Here is a 22,419-nt window from a genome sequence, read left to right as displayed (position 1 = left end):
TTGGAAATATTTTTCTAAATTTTTGAACTGCATGTAGGGAGGAGAGCGATTTCCGGCAAGCTGTGTCTGTTTGTTCTTCCCAGTTTAGGTGTTCATCCAAGATTATTCCAAGGTCTTTTACTGTTATTTGCTCTGGCTTTGTCGTTATACAACGCTATCAAGATGTATTACCTGTTACTTTAAGCTGCAGTGAATTACAATGTTCCTTAAGTTAACTGGAATATCCTTTTGAGACAGTGAATTACTTTCTGAGTAATTTGTGATTATCGAGCGAGATGGTGCGGTTGTAAGGTACTCGAATCGCATTCGGGAGGACGGCAATTTAAATCTTTTCCGGCAATCCAGCTTTAGGAACGAATGTGAGCGTTTAACGCCATGTCGACATCGAGGTCATTAGGGACGGAGCACAAGATCGGATTGTTTCAATGATGGGGAAGGAAATCAGCCGTGCACTTTCAAAGAAACCATCCCGGCATTTTCCTGGAGCTATTTAGGGAAATCACGGAAAACCTAAATCTGGAAGGCTGGACGCGGATTTGAGCCCTAGTCCAACTTTAGTTTTTCCGTGGTTTCCCTAAATCGTTAAGGCAATTTTCGGGTTCGCCCGCGTGGCGCTAAACTCTACTTTTCCTTCCTTCTTTTACGCTAGATCCAAACGGATAGGTAGTATTGCTTAACATAAAAAAACCAAGTAACTTATCTGAGTTACATTACGTGTTCTCCCATCCACAACATCCTGCTAACACGCTGTTAATAAGAAACACATTATGGATTGGTGTGTATGGACGTGACATTTACGAAGATGACTATCCAGTTTTTGTAGGCATCATCTCTCATTATAAATTTCCGGCCTATAATTTAAAGGATCAACATGTGGAGTAACGATAATGTATACGCTAAAAGATGTTCTGAAAGTATTTTGAAACGTGACTCACTGATACGAGACATTTGTCATGTGTAGTGACCCTCCAGAAGTGTCACACGGACCATGACGCCCAAGTGTGGTGATACAGTTGCCACAACGGCTCGATGTACTACAGATCAGTCTGTTGATTATGATTTGTGGTAACGTCTTCATCTGCTGCAAATGGGGTCAGAACCACTGATGCTGCTGCTGTTTACGACTAAACATTTAAGGTCATTAATTTACTATTCATCCTCCAGGACGGAAGCAGTACATCCCATTTATCTGCGTCTACAGTAAATTCTATTTGCAAGCGTGAGAAAGTTTTTAAATGTTTGCTTAGCATGTGTCTGAGGCGGGACGTAGTTATCGGCCCGGTATTCACTTAATGGGATATGGGAAACCGCCTAAAAACCATACCTCGTTAGGCTGGCACATTGGCCCTCTTCATTAATCTCCCTAGCGGATTGGAACCGGGTTCAGTGTACTTCACCGTCCCGAATGCAAGCTCTTTAATGTGTACGGCTATCTAGGTCGTTCAGAGCCACTACACCCAAGACCTCTGTAGTCAAAGACTGTGGCAGACACACTAAGTGCATCCGCACTGGCTTACCATGTACCCTGTCAGTCCAAAACTTTCGGGACTGGATTAATAAAAAAAAAATAAAAAATAGAGAAACGTTGAGATGGTGGTTTTAATTCTTCAGGCGTTCTACATAGTCTCCCCCCCTCCTCCCCCCCCCCCTCCCCACGCACACACACTTGGGTGCAACGCACAAACGTTCGTACAACCATGTGAAACTGTCAGAAAAGTCCTTCTTTGGGATGTTGTCCAACTGGCGCGTCACGTTGGCTTCGATGTGTTATGTTGTCAAAGCGTTGAACCCTCACATGGATTTCTGTACTTTGTCGTTTTCTGATAGCTTCATACTAATAACACCAAGTCTCGTCACCATACACGATTTTTTCCAGAAAAGCATTGTCCGCCTCTTGTATTTCAATCAAATCGTGGCAAGCGTATACGCATCGGTGTTTTTGTTCGGAAGTAAGGGTGTGCGGGAGAAACTTTGCAACACAGTTCTCTTCTTCACATATTCTGGAGAATGTCTTGAACATTCGATTTAGAGATTTTTCCCCATTGCGATTTGCGACACAACAAGATTGAGAGAAACTGTCAGGAAAACCCTTCTTTGGGATGTTGTCCAACTCGCGCGTCACGTTGGCTTCAATGTGTTACGTCATCAAAACGTTGACCCCTCACATTGATTGGTCGAATACACATCTGTTTTTTACAGTTGTTTGTTCGAGCTGTCGCCGTAGTTACTGTGCCGACATCGCTTATACCCCAGGAATAAAATCTGTCTTGGAACTTTTTGGACGGGCAGTGTACACGGTGTTCGGCAGTTCCTGTTACAAACTTCTAGGAATTGTACAGGGGAGTGAATACATAATATTTTGTATAGGAACCAATGTACGGAAACGTGCCGTTTCCGTTCTACGACGATTTCAATTCAGGTGTTTAACTGATCCGCTTCTAGTTGTGGAATTGAATAGGTGTGACGCAGTACAATTATTAGTCAAGAATTCGAAAGGAAACATAACGAAACATTTATCCAGAATGAAATTTTCACTCTTCAGCGGAATGTGCGCTGATGTGAAACTTCCTGTCAGATTAACACTGTGTGCCGGACAGACACTCGTTCGCAACTCGTTGTCTAGCGGCTAGCGTTGCTGTCTCTGTACCACAGGGTCGCGGGTTCGATTCCCGCCCGGGTTGGGGATTATCTCTGCACGGGAACTAGGTGTTTTTATTGTCCTCCTCATTACATCATCATAATCATTCGCGACAGAGGCTGGATTAGAGCGAATAAAAAAAACTTGGACTGTGTAACAACTGGGACTTTGTATGGGCGCTGATGACCGCGCAGTTGTGCGCCCCACAAACCCAACATCATCAGACCGAGACTCGAACATGGAGCCTTTGCCTTTCGAGGGCAAATGATCTCCCACGTGCCCGCGAAAGGCAAAGGCTTCGAGTTCCAGTCTCGGTCCGGCACACAGTTTTAATCTGCCAAGAAGTTTCATGTAAGCGCACACTCCGCAGTAGTCTGAAAATTTCGCTCTGAAAACATCCCTCAAGCTGTGCCTAAGCCGTGTCTCCGCAATATCCTTTCTTCCAGAAGTGCTGCCCAAAAATTTCGCTGTGAAGTTCGGAAATTAAGAGACTAGATACTGGCGGGAGAGCCATGAGGAAGGGTTGTGAGTCGTGGTTGGGTAGTTCAATTAGTAGAGCACTTGCACGTAAAGGCAAAAGTCCCGAGTTCGAGTCTCGGTCCGGTACACAGTTTTAATCAGCTAGGAAGTTCCATTCATTTATCACTCATTTGTTTCTATTCACACTTCTTTTACGCTAGATCCAAACGGATAGGTAGTATTGCTTAACATAAAAAAACCAAGTAACTTATCTGAGTTACATTACGTGTTCTCCCATCCACAACATCCTGCTAACATGCTGTTAATAAGAAACACATTATGGATTGGTGTGTATGGACGTGACATTTACGAAGATGACTATCCAGTTTTTGTAGGCATCATCTCTCATTATAAATTTCCGGCCTATAATTTAAAGGATCAACATGTGGAGTAACGATAATGTATACGCTAAAAGATGTTCTGAAAGTATTTTGAAACGTGACTCACTGATACGAGACATTTGTCATGTGTAGTGACCCTCCAGAAGTGTCACACGGACCATGACGCCCAAGTGTGGTGATACAGTTGCCACAACGGCTCGATGTACTACAGATCAGTCTGTTGATTATGATTTGTGGTAACGTCTTCATCTGCTGCAAATGGGGTCAGAACCACTGATGCTGCTGCTGTTTACGACTAAACATTTAAGGTCATTAATTTACTATTCATCCTCCAGGACGGAAGCAGTACATCCCATTTATCTGCGTCTACAGTAAATTCTATTTGCAAGCGTGAGAAAGTTTTTAAATGTTTGCTTAGCATGTGTCTGAGGCGGGACGTAGTTATCGGCCCGGTATTCACTTAATGGGATATGGGAAACCGCCTAAAAACCATACCTCGTTAGGCTGGCACATTGGCCCTCTTCATTAATCTCCCTAGCGGATTGGAACCGGGTTCAGTGTACTTCACCGTCCCGAATGCAAGCTCTTTAATGTGTACGGCTATCTAGGTCGTTCAGAGCCACTACACCCAAGACCTCTGTAGTCAAAGACTGTGGCAGACACACTAAGTGCATCCGCACTGGCTTACCATGTACCCTGTCAGTCCAAAACTTTCGGGACTGGATTAATAAAAAAAAAATAAAAAATAGAGAAACGTTGAGATGGTGGTTTTAATTCTTCAGGCGTTCTACATAGTCTCCCCCCCTCCTCCCCCCCCCCTCCCCACGCACACACACTTGGGTGCAACGCACAAACGTTCGTACAACCATGTGAAACTGTCAGAAAAGTCCTTCTTTGGGATGTTGTCCAACTGGCGCGTCACGTTGGCTTCGATGTGTTATGTTGTCAAAGCGTTGAACCCTCACATGGATTTCTGTACTTTGTCGTTTTCTGATAGCTTCATACTAATAACACCAAGTCTCGTCACCATACACGATTTTTTCCAGAAAAGCATTGTCCGCCTCTTGTATTTCAATCAAATCGTGGCAAGCGTATACGCATCGGTGTTTTTGTTCGGAAGTAAGGGTGTGCGGGAGAAACTTTGCAACACAGTTCTCTTCTTCACATATTCTGGAGAATGTCTTGAACATTCGATTTAGAGATTTTTCCCCATTGCGATTTGCGACACAACAAGATTGAGAGAAACTGTCAGGAAAACCCTTCTTTGGGATGTTGTCCAACTCGCGCGTCACGTTGGCTTCAATGTGTTACGTCATCAAAACGTTGACCCCTCACATTGATTGGTCGAATACACATCTGTTTTTTACAGTTGTTTGTTCGAGCTGTCGCCGTAGTTACTGTGCCGACATCGCTTATACCCCAGGAATAAAATCTGTCTTGGAACTTTTTGGACGGGCAGTGTACACGGTGTTCGGCAGTTCCTGTTACAAACTTCTAGGAATTGTACAGGGGAGTGAATACATAATATTTTGTATAGGAACCAATGTACGGAAACGTGCCGTTTCCGTTCTACGACGATTTCAATTCAGGTGTTTAACTGATCCGCTTCTAGTTGTGGAATTGAATAGGTGTGACGCAGTACAATTATTAGTCAAGAATTCGAAAGGAAACATAACGAAACATTTATCCAGAATGAAATTTTCACTCTTCAGCGGAATGTGCGCTGATGTGAAACTTCCTGTCAGATTAACACTGTGTGCCGGACAGACACTCGTTCGCAACTCGTTGTCTAGCGGCTAGCGTTGCTGTCTCTGTACCACAGGGTCGCGGGTTCGATTCCCGCCCGGGTTGGGGATTATCTCTGCACGGGAACTAGGTGTTTTTATTGTCCTCCTCATTACATCATCATAATCATTCGCGACAGAGGCTGGATTAGAGCGAATAAAAAAAACTTGGACTGTGTAACAACTGGGACTTTGTATGGGCGCTGATGACCGCGCAGTTGTGCGCCCCACAAACCCAACATCATCAGACCGAGACTCGAACATGGAGCCTTTGCCTTTCGAGGGCAAATGATCTCCCACGTGCCCGCGAAAGGCAAAGGCTTCGAGTTCCAGTCTCGGTCCGGCACACAGTTTTAATCTGCCAAGAAGTTTCATGTAAGCGCACACTCCGCAGTAGTCTGAAAATTTCGCTCTGAAAACATCCCTCAAGCTGTGCCTAAGCTGTGTCTCCGCAATATCCTTTCTTCCAGAAGTGCTGCCCAAAAATTTCGCTGTGAAGTTCGGAAATTAAGAGACTAGATACTGGCGGGAGAGCCATGAGGAAGGGTTGTGAGTCGTGGTTGGGTAGTTCAATTAGTAGAGCACTTGCACGTAAAGGCAAAAGTCCCGAGTTCGAGTCTCGGTCCGGTACACAGTTTTAATCAGCTAGGAAGTTCCATTCATTTATCACTCATTTGTTTCTATTCACACTTCTTTTACGCTAGATCCAAACGGATAGGTAGTATTGCTTAACATAAAAAAACCAAGTAACTTATCTGAGTTACATTACGTGTTCTCCCATCCACAACATCCTGCTAACATGCTGTTAATAAGAAACACATTATGGATTGGTGTGTATGGACGTGACATTTACGAAGATGACTATCCAGTTTTTGTAGGCATCATCTCTCATTATAAATTTCCGGCCTATAATTTAAAGGATCAACATGTGGAGTAACGATAATGTATACGCTAAAAGATGTTCTGAAAGTATTTTGAAACGTGACTCACTGATACGAGACATTTGTCATGTGTAGTGACCCTCCAGAAGTGTCACACGGACCATGACGCCCAAGTGTGGTGATACAGTTGCCACAACGGCTCGATGTACTACAGATCAGTCTGTTGATTATGATTTGTGGTAACGTCTTCATCTGCTGCAAATGGGGTCAGAACCACTGATGCTGCTGCTGTTTACGACTAAACATTTAAGGTCATTAATTTACTATTCATCCTCCAGGACGGAAGCAGTACATCCCATTTATCTGCGTCTACAGTAAATTCTATTTGCAAGCGTGAGAAAGTTTTTAAATGTTTGCTTAGCATGTGTCTGAGGCGGGACGTAGTTATCGGCCCGGTATTCACTTAATGGGATATGGGAAACCGCCTAAAAACCATACCTCGTTAGGCTGGCACATTGGCCCTCTTCATTAATCTCCCTAGCGGATTGGAACCGGGTTCAGTGTACTTCACCGTCCCGAATGCAAGCTCTTTAATGTGTACGGCTATCTAGGTCGTTCAGAGCCACTACACCCAAGACCTCTGTAGTCAAAGACTGTGGCAGACACACTAAGTGCATCCGCACTGGCTTACCATGTACCCTGTCAGTCCAAAACTTTCGGGACTGGATTAATAAAAAAAAAAAAATAGAGAAACGTTGAGATGGTGGTTTTAATTCTTCAGGCGTTCTACATAGTCTCCCCCCCTCCTCCCCCCCCCCCTCCACACGCACACACACTTGAGTGCAACGCACAAACGTTCGTACAACCATGTGAAACTGTCAGAAAAGTCCTTCTTTGGGATGTTGTCCAACTGGCGCGTCACGTTGGCTTCGATGTGTTATGTTGTCAAAGCGTTGAACCCTCACATGGATTTCTGTACTTTGTCGTTTTCTGATAGCTTCATACTAATAACACCAAGTCTCGTCACCATACACGATTTTTTCCAGAAAAGCATTGTCCGCCTCTTGTATTTCAATCAAATCGTGGCAAGCGTATACGCATCGGTGTTTTTGTTCGGAAGTAAGGGTGTGCGGGAGAAACTTTGCAACACAGTTCTCTTCTTCACATATTCTGGAGAATGTCTTGAACATTCGATTTAGAGATTTTTCCCCATTGCGATTTGCGACACAACAAGATTGAGAGAAACTGTCAGGAAAACCCTTCTTTGGGATGTTGTCCAACTCGCGCGTCACGTTGGCTTCAATGTGTTACGTCATCAAAACGTTGACCCCTCACATTGATTGGTCGAATACACATCTGTTTTTTACAGTTGTTTGTTCGAGCTGTCGCCGTAGTTACTGTGCCGACATCGCTTATACCCCAGGAATAAAATCTGTCTTGGAACTTTTTGGACGGGCAGTGTACACGGTGTTCGGCAGTTCCTGTTACAAACTTCTAGGAATTGTACAGGGGAGTGAATACATAATATTTTGTATAGGAACCAATGTACGGAAACGTGCCGTTTCCGTTCTACGACGATTTCAATTCAGGTGTTTAACTGATCCGCTTCTAGTTGTGGAATTGAATAGGTGTGACGCAGTACAATTATTAGTCAAGAATTCGAAAGGAAACATAACGAAACATTTATCCAGAATGAAATTTTCACTCTTCAGCGGAATGTGCGCTGATGTGAAACTTCCTGTCAGATTAACACTGTGTGCCGGACAGACACTCGTTCGCAACTCGTTGTCTAGCGGCTAGCGTTGCTGTCTCTGTACCACAGGGTCGCGGGTTCGATTCCCGCCCGGGTTGGGGATTATCTCTGCACGGGAACTAGGTGTTTTTATTGTCCTCCTCATTACATCATCATAATCATTCGCGACAGAGGCTGGATTAGAGCGAATAAAAAAAACTTGGACTGTGTAACAACTGGGACTTTGTATGGGCGCTGATGACCGCGCAGTTGTGCGCCCCACAAACCCAACATCATCAGACCGAGACTCGAACATGGAGCCTTTGCCTTTCGAGGGCAAATGATCTCCCACGTGCCCGCGAAAGGCAAAGGCTTCGAGTTCCAGTCTCGGTCCGGCACACAGTTTTAATCTGCCAAGAAGTTTCATGTAAGCGCACACTCCGCAGTAGTCTGAAAATTTCGCTCTGAAAACATCCCTCAAGCTGTGCCTAAGCCGTGTCTCCGCAATATCCTTTCTTCCAGAAGTGCTGCCCAAAAATTTCGCTGTGAAGTTCGGAAATTAAGAGACTAGATACTGGCGGGAGAGCCATGAGGAAGGGTTGTGAGTCGTGGTTGGGTAGTTCAATTAGTAGAGCACTTGCACGTAAAGGCAAAAGTCCCGAGTTCGAGTCTCGGTCCGGTACACAGTTTTAATCAGCTAGGAAGTTCCATTCATTTATCACTCATTTGTTTCTATTCACACTTCTTTTACGCTAGATCCAAACGGATAGGTAGTATTGCTTAACATAAAAAAACCAAGTAACTTATCTGAGTTACATTACGTGTTCTCCCATCCACAACATCCTGCTAACATGCTGTTAATAAGAAACACATTATGGATTGGTGTGTATGGACGTGACATTTACGAAGATGACTATCCAGTTTTTGTAGGCATCATCTCTCATTATAAATTTCCGGCCTATAATTTAAAGGATCAACATGTGGAGTAACGATAATGTATACGCTAAAAGATGTTCTGAAAGTATTTTGAAACGTGACTCACTGATACGAGACATTTGTCATGTGTAGTGACCCTCCAGAAGTGTCACACGGACCATGACGCCCAAGTGTGGTGATACAGTTGCCACAACGGCTCGATGTACTACAGATCAGTCTGTTGATTATGATTTGTGGTAACGTCTTCATCTGCTGCAAATGGGGTCAGAACCACTGATGCTGCTGCTGTTTACGACTAAACATTTAAGGTCATTAATTTACTATTCATCCTCCAGGACGGAAGCAGTACATCCCATTTATCTGCGTCTACAGTAAATTCTATTTGCAAGCGTGAGAAAGTTTTTAAATGTTTGCTTAGCATGTGTCTGAGGCGGGACGTAGTTATCGGCCCGGTATTCACTTAATGGGATATGGGAAACCGCCTAAAAACCATACCTCGTTAGGCTGGCACATTGGCCCTCTTCATTAATCTCCCTAGCGGATTGGAACCGGGTTCAGTGTACTTCACCGTCCCGAATGCAAGCTCTTTAATGTGTACGGCTATCTAGGTCGTTCAGAGCCACTACACCCAAGACCTCTGTAGTCAAAGACTGTGGCAGACACACTAAGTGCATCCGCACTGGCTTACCATGTACCCTGTCAGTCCAAAACTTTCGGGACTGGATTAATAAAAAAAAAAAAATAGAGAAACGTTGAGATGGTGGTTTTAATTCTTCAGGCGTTCTACATAGTCTCCCCCCCTCCTCCCCCCCCCCCTCCACACGCACACACACTTGAGTGCAACGCACAAACGTTCGTACAACCATGTGAAACTGTCAGAAAAGTCCTTCTTTGGGATGTTGTCCAACTGGCGCGTCACGTTGGCTTCGATGTGTTATGTTGTCAAAGCGTTGAACCCTCACATGGATTTCTGTACTTTGTCGTTTTCTGATAGCTTCATACTAATAACACCAAGTCTCGTCACCATACACGATTTTTTCCAGAAAAGCATTGTCCGCCTCTTGTATTTCAATCAAATCGTGGCAAGCGTATACGCATCGGTGTTTTTGTTCGGAAGTAAGGGTGTGCGGGAGAAACTTTGCAACACAGTTCTCTTCTTCACATATTCTGGAGAATGTCTTGAACATTCGATTTAGAGATTTTTCCCCATTGCGATTTGCGACACAACAAGATTGAGAGAAACTGTCAGGAAAACCCTTCTTTGGGATGTTGTCCAACTCGCGCGTCACGTTGGCTTCAATGTGTTACGTCATCAAAACGTTGACCCCTCACATTGATTGGTCGAATACACATCTGTTTTTTACAGTTGTTTGTTCGAGCTGTCGCCGTAGTTACTGTGCCGACATCGCTTATACCCCAGGAATAAAATCTGTCTTGGAACTTTTTGGACGGGCAGTGTACACGGTGTTCGGCAGTTCCTGTTACAAACTTCTAGGAATTGTACAGGGGAGTGAATACATAATATTTTGTATAGGAACCAATGTACGGAAACGTGCCGTTTCCGTTCTACGACGATTTCAATTCAGGTGTTTAACTGATCCGCTTCTAGTTGTGGAATTGAATAGGTGTGACGCAGTACAATTATTAGTCAAGAATTCGAAAGGAAACATAACGAAACATTTATCCAGAATGAAATTTTCACTCTTCAGCGGAATGTGCGCTGATGTGAAACTTCCTGTCAGATTAACACTGTGTGCCGGACAGACACTCGTTCGCAACTCGTTGTCTAGCGGCTAGCGTTGCTGTCTCTGTACCACAGGGTCGCGGGTTCGATTCCCGCCCGGGTTGGGGATTATCTCTGCACGGGAACTAGGTGTTTTTATTGTCCTCCTCATTACATCATCATAATCATTCGCGACAGAGGCTGGATTAGAGCGAATAAAAAAAACTTGGACTGTGTAACAACTGGGACTTTGTATGGGCGCTGATGACCGCGCAGTTGTGCGCCCCACAAACCCAACATCATCAGACCGAGACTCGAACATGGAGCCTTTGCCTTTCGAGGGCAAATGATCTCCCACGTGCCCGCGAAAGGCAAAGGCTTCGAGTTCCAGTCTCGGTCCGGCACACAGTTTTAATCTGCCAAGAAGTTTCATGTAAGCGCACACTCCGCAGTAGTCTGAAAATTTCGCTCTGAAAACATCCCTCAAGCTGTGCCTAAGCCGTGTCTCCGCAATATCCTTTCTTCCAGAAGTGCTGCCCAAAAATTTCGCTGTGAAGTTCGGAAATTAAGAGACTAGATACTGGCGGGAGAGCCATGAGGAAGGGTTGTGAGTCGTGGTTGGGTAGTTCAATTAGTAGAGCACTTGCACGTAAAGGCAAAAGTCCCGAGTTCGAGTCTCGGTCCGGTACACAGTTTTAATCAGCTAGGAAGTTCCATTCATTTATCACTCATTTGTTTCTATTCACACTTCTTTTACGCTAGATCCAAACGGATAGGTAGTATTGCTTAACATAAAAAAACCAAGTAACTTATCTGAGTTACATTACGTGTTCTCCCATCCACAACATCCTGCTAACATGCTGTTAATAAGAAACACATTATGGATTGGTGTGTATGGACGTGACATTTACGAAGATGACTATCCAGTTTTTGTAGGCATCATCTCTCATTATAAATTTCCGGCCTATAATTTAAAGGATCAACATGTGGAGTAACGATAATGTATACGCTAAAAGATGTTCTGAAAGTATTTTGAAACGTGACTCACTGATACGAGACATTTGTCATGTGTAGTGACCCTCCAGAAGTGTCACACGGACCATGACGCCCAAGTGTGGTGATACAGTTGCCACAACGGCTCGATGTACTACAGATCAGTCTGTTGATTATGATTTGTGGTAACGTCTTCATCTGCTGCAAATGGGGTCAGAACCACTGATGCTGCTGCTGTTTACGACTAAACATTTAAGGTCATTAATTTACTATTCATCCTCCAGGACGGAAGCAGTACATCCCATTTATCTGCGTCTACAGTAAATTCTATTTGCAAGCGTGAGAAAGTTTTTAAATGTTTGCTTAGCATGTGTCTGAGGCGGGACGTAGTTATCGGCCCGGTATTCACTTAATGGGATATGGGAAACCGCCTAAAAACCATACCTCGTTAGGCTGGCACATTGGCCCTCTTCATTAATCTCCCTAGCGGATTGGAACCGGGTTCAGTGTACTTCACCGTCCCGAATGCAAGCTCTTTAATGTGTACGGCTATCTAGGTCGTTCAGAGCCACTACACCCAAGACCTCTGTAGTCAAAGACTGTGGCAGACACACTAAGTGCATCCGCACTGGCTTACCATGTACCCTGTCAGTCCAAAACTTTCGGGACTGGATTAATAAAAAAAAAAAAAATAGAGAAACGTTGAGATGGTGGTTTTAATTCTTCAGGCGTTCTACATAGTCTCCCCCCCTCCTCCCCCCCCCCCCTCCACACGCACACACACTTGAGTGCAACGCACAAACGTTCGTACAACCATGTGAAACTGTCAGAAAAGTCCTTCTTTGGGATGTTGTCCAACTGGCGCGTCACGTTGGCTTCGATGTGTTATGTTGTCAAAGCGTTGAACCCTCACATGGATTTCTGTACTTTGTCGTTTTCTGATAGCTTCATACTAATAACACCAAGTCTCGTCACCATACACGATTTTTTCCAGAAAAGCATTGTCCGCCTCTTGTATTTCAATCAAATCGTGGCAAGCGTATACGCATCGGTGTTTTTGTTCGGAAGTAAGGGTGTGCGGGAGAAACTTTGCAACACAGTTCTCTTCTTCACATATTCTGGAGAATGTCTTGAACATTCGATTTAGAGATTTTTCCCCATTGCGATTTGCGACACAACAAGATTGAGAGAAACTGTCAGGAAAACCCTTCTTTGGGATGTTGTCCAACTCGCGCGTCACGTTGGCTTCAATGTGTTACGTCATCAAAACGTTGACCCCTCACATTGATTGGTCGAATACACATCTGTTTTTTACAGTTGTTTGTTCGAGCTGTCGCCGTAGTTACTGTGCCGACATCGCTTATACCCCAGGAATAAAATCTGTCTTGGAACTTTTTGGACGGGCAGTGTACACGGTGTTCGGCAGTTCCTGTTACAAACTTCTAGGAATTGTACAGGGGAGTGAATACATAATATTTTGTATAGGAACCAATGTACGGAAACGTGCCGTTTCCGTTCTACGACGATTTCAATTCAGGTGTTTAACTGATCCGCTTCTAGTTGTGGAATTGAATAGGTGTGACGCAGTACAATTATTAGTCAAGAATTCGAAAGGAAACATAACGAAACATTTATCCAGAATGAAATTTTCACTCTTCAGCGGAATGTGCGCTGATGTGAAACTTCCTGTCAGATTAACACTGTGTGCCGGACAGACACTCGTTCGCAACTCGTTGTCTAGCGGCTAGCGTTGCTGTCTCTGTACCACAGGGTCGCGGGTTCGATTCCCGCCCGGGTTGGGGATTATCTCTGCACGGGAACTAGGTGTTTTTATTGTCCTCCTCATTACATCATCATAATCATTCGCGACAGAGGCTGGATTAGAGCGAATAAAAAAAACTTGGACTGTGTAACAACTGGGACTTTGTATGGGCGCTGATGACCGCGCAGTTGTGCGCCCCACAAACCCAACATCATCAGACCGAGACTCGAACATGGAGCCTTTGCCTTTCGAGGGCAAATGATCTCCCACGTGCCCGCGAAAGGCAAAGGCTTCGAGTTCCAGTCTCGGTCCGGCACACAGTTTTAATCTGCCAAGAAGTTTCATGTAAGCGCACACTCCGCAGTAGTCTGAAAATTTCGCTCTGAAAACATCCCTCAAGCTGTGCCTAAGCCGTGTCTCCGCAATATCCTTTCTTCCAGAAGTGCTGCCCAAAAATTTCGCTGTGAAGTTCGGAAATTAAGAGACTAGATACTGGCGGGAGAGCCATGAGGAAGGGTTGTGAGTCGTGGTTGGGTAGTTCAGTTAGTAGAGCACTTGCACGTAAAGGCGAAAGTCCCGAGTTCGAGTCTCGGTCCGGTACACAGTTTTAATCAGCTAGGAAGTTCCATTCATTTATCACTCATTTGTTTCTATTCACACTTAAACATCACTTGTTTACATTACTCCAAAATAAAAAAGAGCCCAGACTACTGTACGTAAAGAACAGCACTGATGCATTATAACAGCGGCTTGATGCGGCGACCAGCAACGTCGTTACAGACATTGTACCTACGGAGCATGTTCTGGTACGCACCCTCCATCCCATCTCGTTTCTCTTCAATTTCTAGTGCAGCTGGCACAGCTCGTGCCAGAAGATCTTCCTCTGTCTTTACAGGAGCTTCTTAAATTAAACTTTTCAACTGACCCCACAAGAAGTAGTCCACAGGAGTTAAATCCGGCGACTGCAGCGGCCATGCGGTTAGACAACCTTGGCCTATCTATCTATCCCTCGACAGACATGGACGTGTTACACGTCCGAATTGAAACCGCCGTAGAACGGAAATGGTACGTTTCCGGACATGGGGCTCTATTCAAAATATTATGTACTCACTCTCCACTACAAGTCCTAGAAGCTTGTAACGGTAATTTCCGAACACCCAGAATACCGCACAGACGCATGGTGTTCCACAACAGTTTATTCCTCTCAGTATCGATTAGAGCCAATGCTTTCTCATAGACCTCGAAAGATCTGCACTTACGCATACGAGGGTGGTTGCTTGTTGAACGTGATACTCTAATTGCCTTCGAATGAAATGAAATGAAATGTCGTGTGACGAGGGCCTCCCGTCGGGTAGACCGTTCGCCTGGTGCAAGTCTTTCGATTTGACGCCACTTCGGCGACTTGCGCATCGATGGGGATGAAATGATGATGATTAGGACAACACAACACCCAGTCCCTGAGCGGAGAAAATCTCCGACGCAGCCGGGAATCGAACCCGGGCCCTTTGGGTTGACAGTCTGTCGCGCTGACCACTCAGCTACCGGGGGCGGACTGCCTTCAAATATCTTTCGTTGTCTGAGAGCGTATCCATTACAATTTAGCGATTTACGAAGGAATTTGATAGCTTGCACTGTGACTGGCCAGGTTTTGCCTTACTAACGGCTCACCAACTACAAGCTTCAGTAAATCTCGCTGTCGAGGCATTGCACGTGCTTTACTCGCAAACACGGGCATCGACATCGAGTCCTTTAGCTTCAACGCTTGAGCAAAGCCTCAGTTATTGACTAGATGTCCAGTCGGCATGTCTAAGAGAATCGAAGGGAATTTTCCTTGTTCGCGTAGCAATACCGCGTAGTTGTACTCCGCAGTGTTTATCAGCGTACTTCGAGCGATTCCTGATTGCTTTGACCAGTGTAGATCAGAAATGAAATGTCTTAGTTTGGATAGGTCCCAGGACCTGTGTTCGGCAGCTGTTCGAAGGGACTAACTATTGCATCACCTCGATCTGTAATATTATTCTAGTGAAGCAGACGCTCTCGTTAAACTTCCAAAGTTTGTATTACTACTTTACTGCTTGGGATACGTGGTTTTTCTTATGGACTTACTATGCAAGATAACGATAATATGTAATATACTACAGTCTTGTCTTTCTACTCCAGCTCTAGGCTCTGCAAAAGTAGAGAACAACCGAAATACACTCCTACGAGAGAATAAATCTGTAGTGTTAACCTGGGTGCTTACCTGCATTGACGTTGGCATGCAGGATGTCAGGCTCCTTGAGGTAGTTGTACTGGCGTACCGCACTATACCAATAGGTTACTACTTCCTGACCTGCAAACACAAATCATCATAAACATAGATGTCAGCTGATATCTAAAACAGGTATAGAGAAAGATCTTTTTCTGAAGAACAAATTATTTACTCCAGAAATGGATTAGTTCTTTACCGCACTCAGATTATATTTATGAATGAGAGTCAGAGGCCGTAAGCATATGATTCATGCGAAAACGTGGAAAACCAAAAGCGACAAGTAATCACTAGATAGAAATGAAGTCAGGATGGAGTTCTTTGGTCATTCTGTTTCATTTTTCATCGAATATATGGAATGGGAAGTGATAAATGTGATGGTCTTTGTTGCTTGTAATACGAAAGCCGGTCGTTGTGGCCGCGCGGTTCTAGGCGCTTCAGTCTGGAACCGCGCGACCGCTACGGTCACAGGTTCGAATCCTGCCTCGGACATGGATGTGTGTGATGTCCTTAGGTTAGTTAGGTTTAAGTAGTTCCAAGTTCTAGGGGACTGATGACCTCAGATGTTAAGTCCCATAGTGCTCAGAGCCATTTGAACCTTTTTTTTTTGTAATAAGAAAGACAAAAGGTAGTTATTAAATGGTATCGACAAGATGCTTAGCAAAGATTTTGACTTGAGGAAATGAAAGGAAAGAGAAGAAAGACGAGAATAATGTGACGCGGGGTAAATAAAAGTCCGCCTCCGTAGCTGAGTGGTCAGCGTTGCTGACTGCCATACGGAGGACCCGTGTTTGATTCCCGGTACTGCCACGGGTTCTTCCTTTGTGAGAGGACCGGAATGAGGTGCACTTAGCTTCATGACGCGAACTGAGAAGTTATTTGATCGAGTGGTAGGAAAATTGATTATGGTCGTGAGAGCAGTGTGTTGGCCCCATGCGGCTCCATAGCGCATCCAATGACGCCACTGTCAGAGGATGAGCATTACGAAGATGCTTCGCGAACTCAAATGGGAATCCCTGGAGGGAAGGTGACGTTCTTTTCGAGGAACGCTGTTGAGGAATTTTAGAGAACCGGTATGTGAAGCTGAGAGCAAAACATTTCTACCGCCGCCAAAATACATTTAGCGTAAGGATCACGAATATAAGATAAAAGAAATAAGTGCTCATATGGAGGAATGTAGGCAGTCGTTTTGCGCTTGCTCTATTTGCGAGTAGAAGAGGGAAGGAAATGACTAATAGTGGTACAAGGTGCCCTCTGCCACGCACCGTACGGTGGTTTGCAGAGTACGTATTTAGATGATGATAATGCGGTCGTTCGGTACAGATGTGTCCGCCAGGTCTTGTGGAAGTAGTTTATGCTTACGGAGTAAATAAAGTACCGACATAATAGATATCAAACCCATAGAAAAACGTTAAAACATGTAAAAATTTCGCTGTTTATGAAACAAAATTACACAATGTGGCGGGAACCAGAAAGGGGGAAAGTCTTAAAGGAAAGGAGCACAGATGAGAAAAGGATTCGTAGAAGAAGTGAACCACAACACACAGCATTCTGTGGAAACGGGGGACACACATGCAAGGTGTCTGGGAAAATTTGAAATGTCGTGTTAATAAGCATGTTACAAATCAAGTCGACAGATCAAATACGAAACTTTAAACAGAATACGTGAGCTGAGAACTTACTGGAAAAATCTTACTGGAAGAAGATAGGATGGTGGAATTTGTCTTCAAATACCCAACGAGAGTTAATTTAATAATAAAATGAACAGCGGTATGTAAATGTTTTAGGAGGAGCCAAAGACTTGAATATGAAGTACGGTTTACTAATGACATTGATAGTGTTAAATATTCGGAGAAAAAAGAACGGAACAGGATAGGAAGTACGTACTACACCGTTCGAAAGTCTGAGGACAGAATAAGAAACTGAACTCTTTTTCTGGAGCAAGGTAATCAGTACTGCGAGCATCTGCACAGAGCAGCTGTTTAGTTCGTTCTGGTCTACACTCTTCGTCATATTCCGAAAATAAGTCTAATGCGTAACATATACTTTGCTTCCTCTGTGTCAGTTCTTAGTTAATTAAAATATTTGTTGATTTTTTGTTCCAATTGTTCCCTGAGGACAGTAATATAAGGTAGACACACATTACGTATTTCTCACTTGAAGGTATTAATTTAGTTATATAGTCAGCTGAGCTGAATGTTCAATTGTGTGTGAAATCTTATGGGACTTAACTGCTAAGGTCACCAGTCCCTACGCTTACACACTACTTAACCTAAATTATCCTAACGACGAACACACACACCCATGCCCGAGGGAGGACTCGAACCTCCGCCGAGACCAGCCGCACAGTCCATGACTGCAGCGCCCTAGACCGCTCGGCTAATCCTGCGCGGCTAGCTGAACTGAAGTTTGCTGTGTAAACAGCAAATTATCCCAGATGTATTATCTGAGCGTTGATTTCTTAAGGTTACTTGCTGTAACATAGAAAGAGCAACGTAGGTCAGACCATTACATCTTTAATCTAAATCTTAATACACCCACTTACCTTTCCAATCGTCCGTTCTTAGTTGTGTTCCGATTTTTTGCACTTATTCTATTTTGAAACCAATGTTGCAAAGTTTTTTCAGTACAAAAATAGCTGCTTCTCCAATGGTCTGTTTGAGACTCGTCAACTTAACCTATAGTATAAGTCTGTAGACTGAGCGAAATCTTCTGTATTACAAAAGACGTTGCTCATCTTTATTTAAATGTTTGCAGTCTGGGAGTGTCGAATTCAAGGTTCTCTCCATAATTCTGGCTATGAAGCCAGAGTTATCTTTAAATAATGAGACCTTTGTTTGTTTTTTATGTGCATAAGGCAGCGGTCCGAGGCATATTTCTCTGCCTATTGGCTGTCTTCTAGCTGGAGACATCATCAGAGGTTCTAACAATTCAGAAATCAGTTATAATCTCAAACAAGCTTAGCAAGTCTAATGTCTATACGTATCCACTACAAGCTGCGGTATCGGTGGCATCCTCACCGAGCCCAGGCATGCGTAATCAAACACAGGGATATGTAAACAGGCAGAATACGGCGTTGTTGTCGGCAACGCCTATATAAGGCAACAAGTGTCTGGCGCAGTTGTTAGATCCGATACTGCTGCTACAATGGCGGGTTATCAAGATTTAAGAGAGTCTGAATGTGGTGTTATAGTCGGTGCACGAGCAATGGGACTCAGCATCTCCGACGTAGCGATGAAGTGGGGATTTTCCCGTGCGACCATTTCACGAGTCTACCACGAATATCAGGAATCCGGTAAAACATAATACATTGCTGCAGCAGGAAAAAGATCCTGCAAGAAATGGACCAATGACGTCTGAAGAGAATCGTTCAACGTGACAGAAGTGCAACCCTTCCGCAAATTGCTAAGATTTCACTGCTGGACCATCAACAAGTGCGAACCATTCAACGGAACATCATCGATAGTGGTTTTCGGAGCCGAAGGCCCACTCGTGTACCCTTGATGACTGCACAACACAAAGCTTTATGCGTCACGTATGCCCGTCAGTACCGACATTGAACTGTTGATGTCTGGAAACATGTTGCCTGGTCTGACGAGTATCGTTTCAAATTGAATCAAGCGGATGGCCGTGCACGGGTTTGGAGACAACCTCATGAACCCATGGTCCCTGCATGTAAGCATGGGACTGTTCAAGCTGATAGAGGCTCTGTAATAGTGTGGGGCGTGTGCAGTGGAGTGATATGGTACCCCTGACACGTCTAGATACGACTCTGACAGGTGACACGTGCGTAAGCATCCTGTCTGATCACCTGCATCCATTAATGTCCATTGTGCATTCCGACGGACTTGGACAATTCCAGCAGGACAGTACAAATGGTTCAAATGGCTCTGAGCACTATGGGACTCAACTGCTGGGGTCATCAGTCCCCTTGAACTTAGAACTACTTAAACCCAACTAACCTAAGGACATCACACACATCCATGCCAGAGGCAGGATTCGAACCTGCGACGGAAGCAGTCACACGGTTCCGGACTGCGCGCCTAGAACCGCGAGACCACCGCGGCCGGCGCAGGACAGTACAACAAGACACACATCCAGAATTGCTACAGAGTGGCTCAAGGGACACTCTTCTGAGTTTAAACACTTCCGCTGGCCACCAAACTCCCCAGACACGAACATTACTGGTCATATCTGGAATGCCTTGCAACGTACTGTTCAGCAGAGACCTCCACCCCCTAGTACTCTTACGGTTTTATGGACAGCCCAGCAGGATTCATGGTGTAAGTTCCCTCCAAGCACTACATCAGACATTAGTCGAGTCCATGCCACGTCGTGTTGCGGCATTTCTGCGTGGTCGCGGGGGCCCTACACGATATTAGGCAAGTGTACCAGTTTCTTTGGCTCTTCAGTTTAGAATCATACTGGTGAAACGGGGTGATGAGAACTAATGAAATGCGATGGCATGCAACCGAATGCGAAACAGTCAGTCGTGGGGCTTATCGTGAAACTGGCTATCCTTTAAGGCATAGCTTCAGATAGTGCGATAATATGTTTTATAGGCACTGGAAAAAAAATCCAGAGGGCTGAATTTGTCCAGTGCTGCCAGGTAGTTATTTTCAATGTCACACACTTTTCAGGAGCGACAGTTTGCTCCAAAGCAGTATTTTGTTTTATACGCAGACCAGGAATCAAGCAAAAGCAAATTACTTGACCAACTATTAGCCTAAAGCAGTGCTCATACCACAGTTGTAGTTCTCTTACGCCCATTTTTCCACTCTTGTTTGCTCTGACGTCACGTACGAGAAAGAATCGTAGGGGAAGAGCACCTCCAGCTCCCCGCAGCACAATAAATAACTTTCCGGCCAATTTACCATCCAAATTAGTAGTCGGCATAATTGTATACGGATGCGCAAGGCACTGATGTTATTTGACCTTGATAACTCTAATTTGCAGGGTTCGTTTCATACGCATTTGCTCCTCAGATCCCGATAGGTCGGAGCTGAAAACAAATTCCTTACTGAACGATGGGACACGTTTGTTTATCTCATATATAAATTTTCGGGCAGATTATGCAGTTTGCTGTGGATCGTCAAGTTGACGCTATGTTTGAAATTTCGTTGCCTTACATCTTCCAGTTCTGTAGTACTATTTGAATATATGCAACCATCCACTGCTCCCCTTAAATCACTGAAATATATGTCGCGCGCAATTTGATGTGCATAACCTAGTAGGTCACTATCTTGCACATTCTGTAAGCTGTATCGAGCATCCTACAAACGCGCGAACACCAGTTTTTGTAACAAGTACGCCTGGTCCTCCTGGAATATCCTTTGTTTCTCTTAGGCACTACACGGTCGTATTGCTGCGGACTTACTGTTCATTATTGTTTTTTTACCATGCTGCGGATGATCTTCCACGCAGGTAATTATGTTTGGCACCCGATTCTTAGACAACGATTATCATTTTCTACGTTTCACTGTATATGGGATTTGTAGCTCCCTGTCCGACAGGAGCCATGAACTTCATGGCTCGACACCTGTTTCAATATCAGTCTCGCTTGTTAAGCACGTATCGTCATCATTGTGCTCCTCATGTACATTGTCCGCACAGTCGAGTGTATACGACACCACAAATTCCACTGAGCCACTCTGCAGTAATGCTGATACTTCACCTGCCACTTTTTTCTCACTCTGCGAAATTCCTTGGGTTCCTTTGTGACGAGATGTCAACTTCCGAATCTGTTGTTGTAGATATAACGCAAAGTTTGCTTTGTTTATGGTTCCCATTGCCATGCTTTGTTTCGACAACATTAGCACTGTAGCACCGTTGTGAGGTACTTCTCGACGAAGCAGTTCAACTACGCTCCGTAGCCTCATGCTGTACTCACCACTGGACACCTCCAGTCTCGCCCCTGTTGCCAATAGCAGCCAATACTGAGGTTGCATGGTAGACAATACGTGGGGCGTCGAATGCCACAAACGTTCTTGGCCTTTAGCTACCTCGCACTCAAGGGGTTCCTTGTCAGAGCGTCATCACAATGCTCTGTGAATCTGCAGACTTATCAACCTTAGTACGGAAGATTGCAAAGCTACTAAGTGTTATTAGTTACTAGTGACTTATCTGATTGTATAAACACGAAACTATTTGTTTCTATCAAGAACATTATTCACACTGTGTATAACTCGGCACCACAGAAGGACCGCCGGCCGCTATGACCGAGCAGTTCTAGGCACTTCGGTCCGGAACCGCGCTGCTGCTACGGTCGCAGGTTCGAATCTTGTCTCGGGCATGGATGTGTATGATGTCCTTAGGTTAGTTAGGTTTAAGTAGTTCTAAGTCTAGGGGACTGATGACCACAGATGTTAAGTCCCATAGTGCTTACAGCCATTTGAACCATTTGAACCACAGAAGGACCCAACAACACTTCAAAGTTACGTATATCCCAAATATTAAGTGTACACATTGCAAATAAACTTATTAACGTGTTATTTTATGTAGATGTCTTACTGTCTTTATTGGTCACCTAAAACACCAACACGTTGCAGGCTCCAAAAAACACGTCGCTACAAGTCCGCCATCTTAAGCAGTAGTCTGACGACGTCACGAACCAGCCGTTGCGTGAATAAGTACTAATAATTTGGCTTGCTGAGCCTGTTTGAGTTTGTAACTGCTTTCTGAGTTATTATAGCATCTGATGATATCTCGAGTACTGGAAGGCGAAACGTTGGACAGAGAAATATGCCTTGGACCATGCCCTAATTAATGTCGATAGAACAAAATTCACCAAATACGAAGAGTACTGCTAGCCACATTGAAATACAACTGTAGAAACATTTTTCAGTAGCCCGCTGACGAAACG

General features: G+C 44.5%; 1 protein-coding gene across 1 annotated transcript in view; it reads right to left on the bottom strand.

Annotated features, from left to right (window-relative positions):
- The window catches only part of LOC124556200, a 194,152-nt gene that overhangs the window by 15,199 nt on the left and 156,534 nt on the right, over window positions 1-22,419 (bottom strand). The window contains exon 4 of the mRNA XM_047130191.1: window positions 15,552-15,641. Coding sequence (XP_046986147.1) covers window positions 15,552-15,641 — 90 coding nt within the window. The remainder of the gene's footprint in view (window positions 1-15,551; window positions 15,642-22,419) is intronic.

This window comes from Schistocerca americana, chromosome X, assembly GCF_021461395.2.
Source record: "Schistocerca americana isolate TAMUIC-IGC-003095 chromosome X, iqSchAmer2.1, whole genome shotgun sequence".
NCBI classification, from domain to species: Eukaryota; Metazoa; Arthropoda; class Insecta; order Orthoptera; family Acrididae; genus Schistocerca; species Schistocerca americana.
Note: the sequence above shows the minus strand (reverse complement) of the source record. Positions and strands in the feature narration are given on the sequence as shown.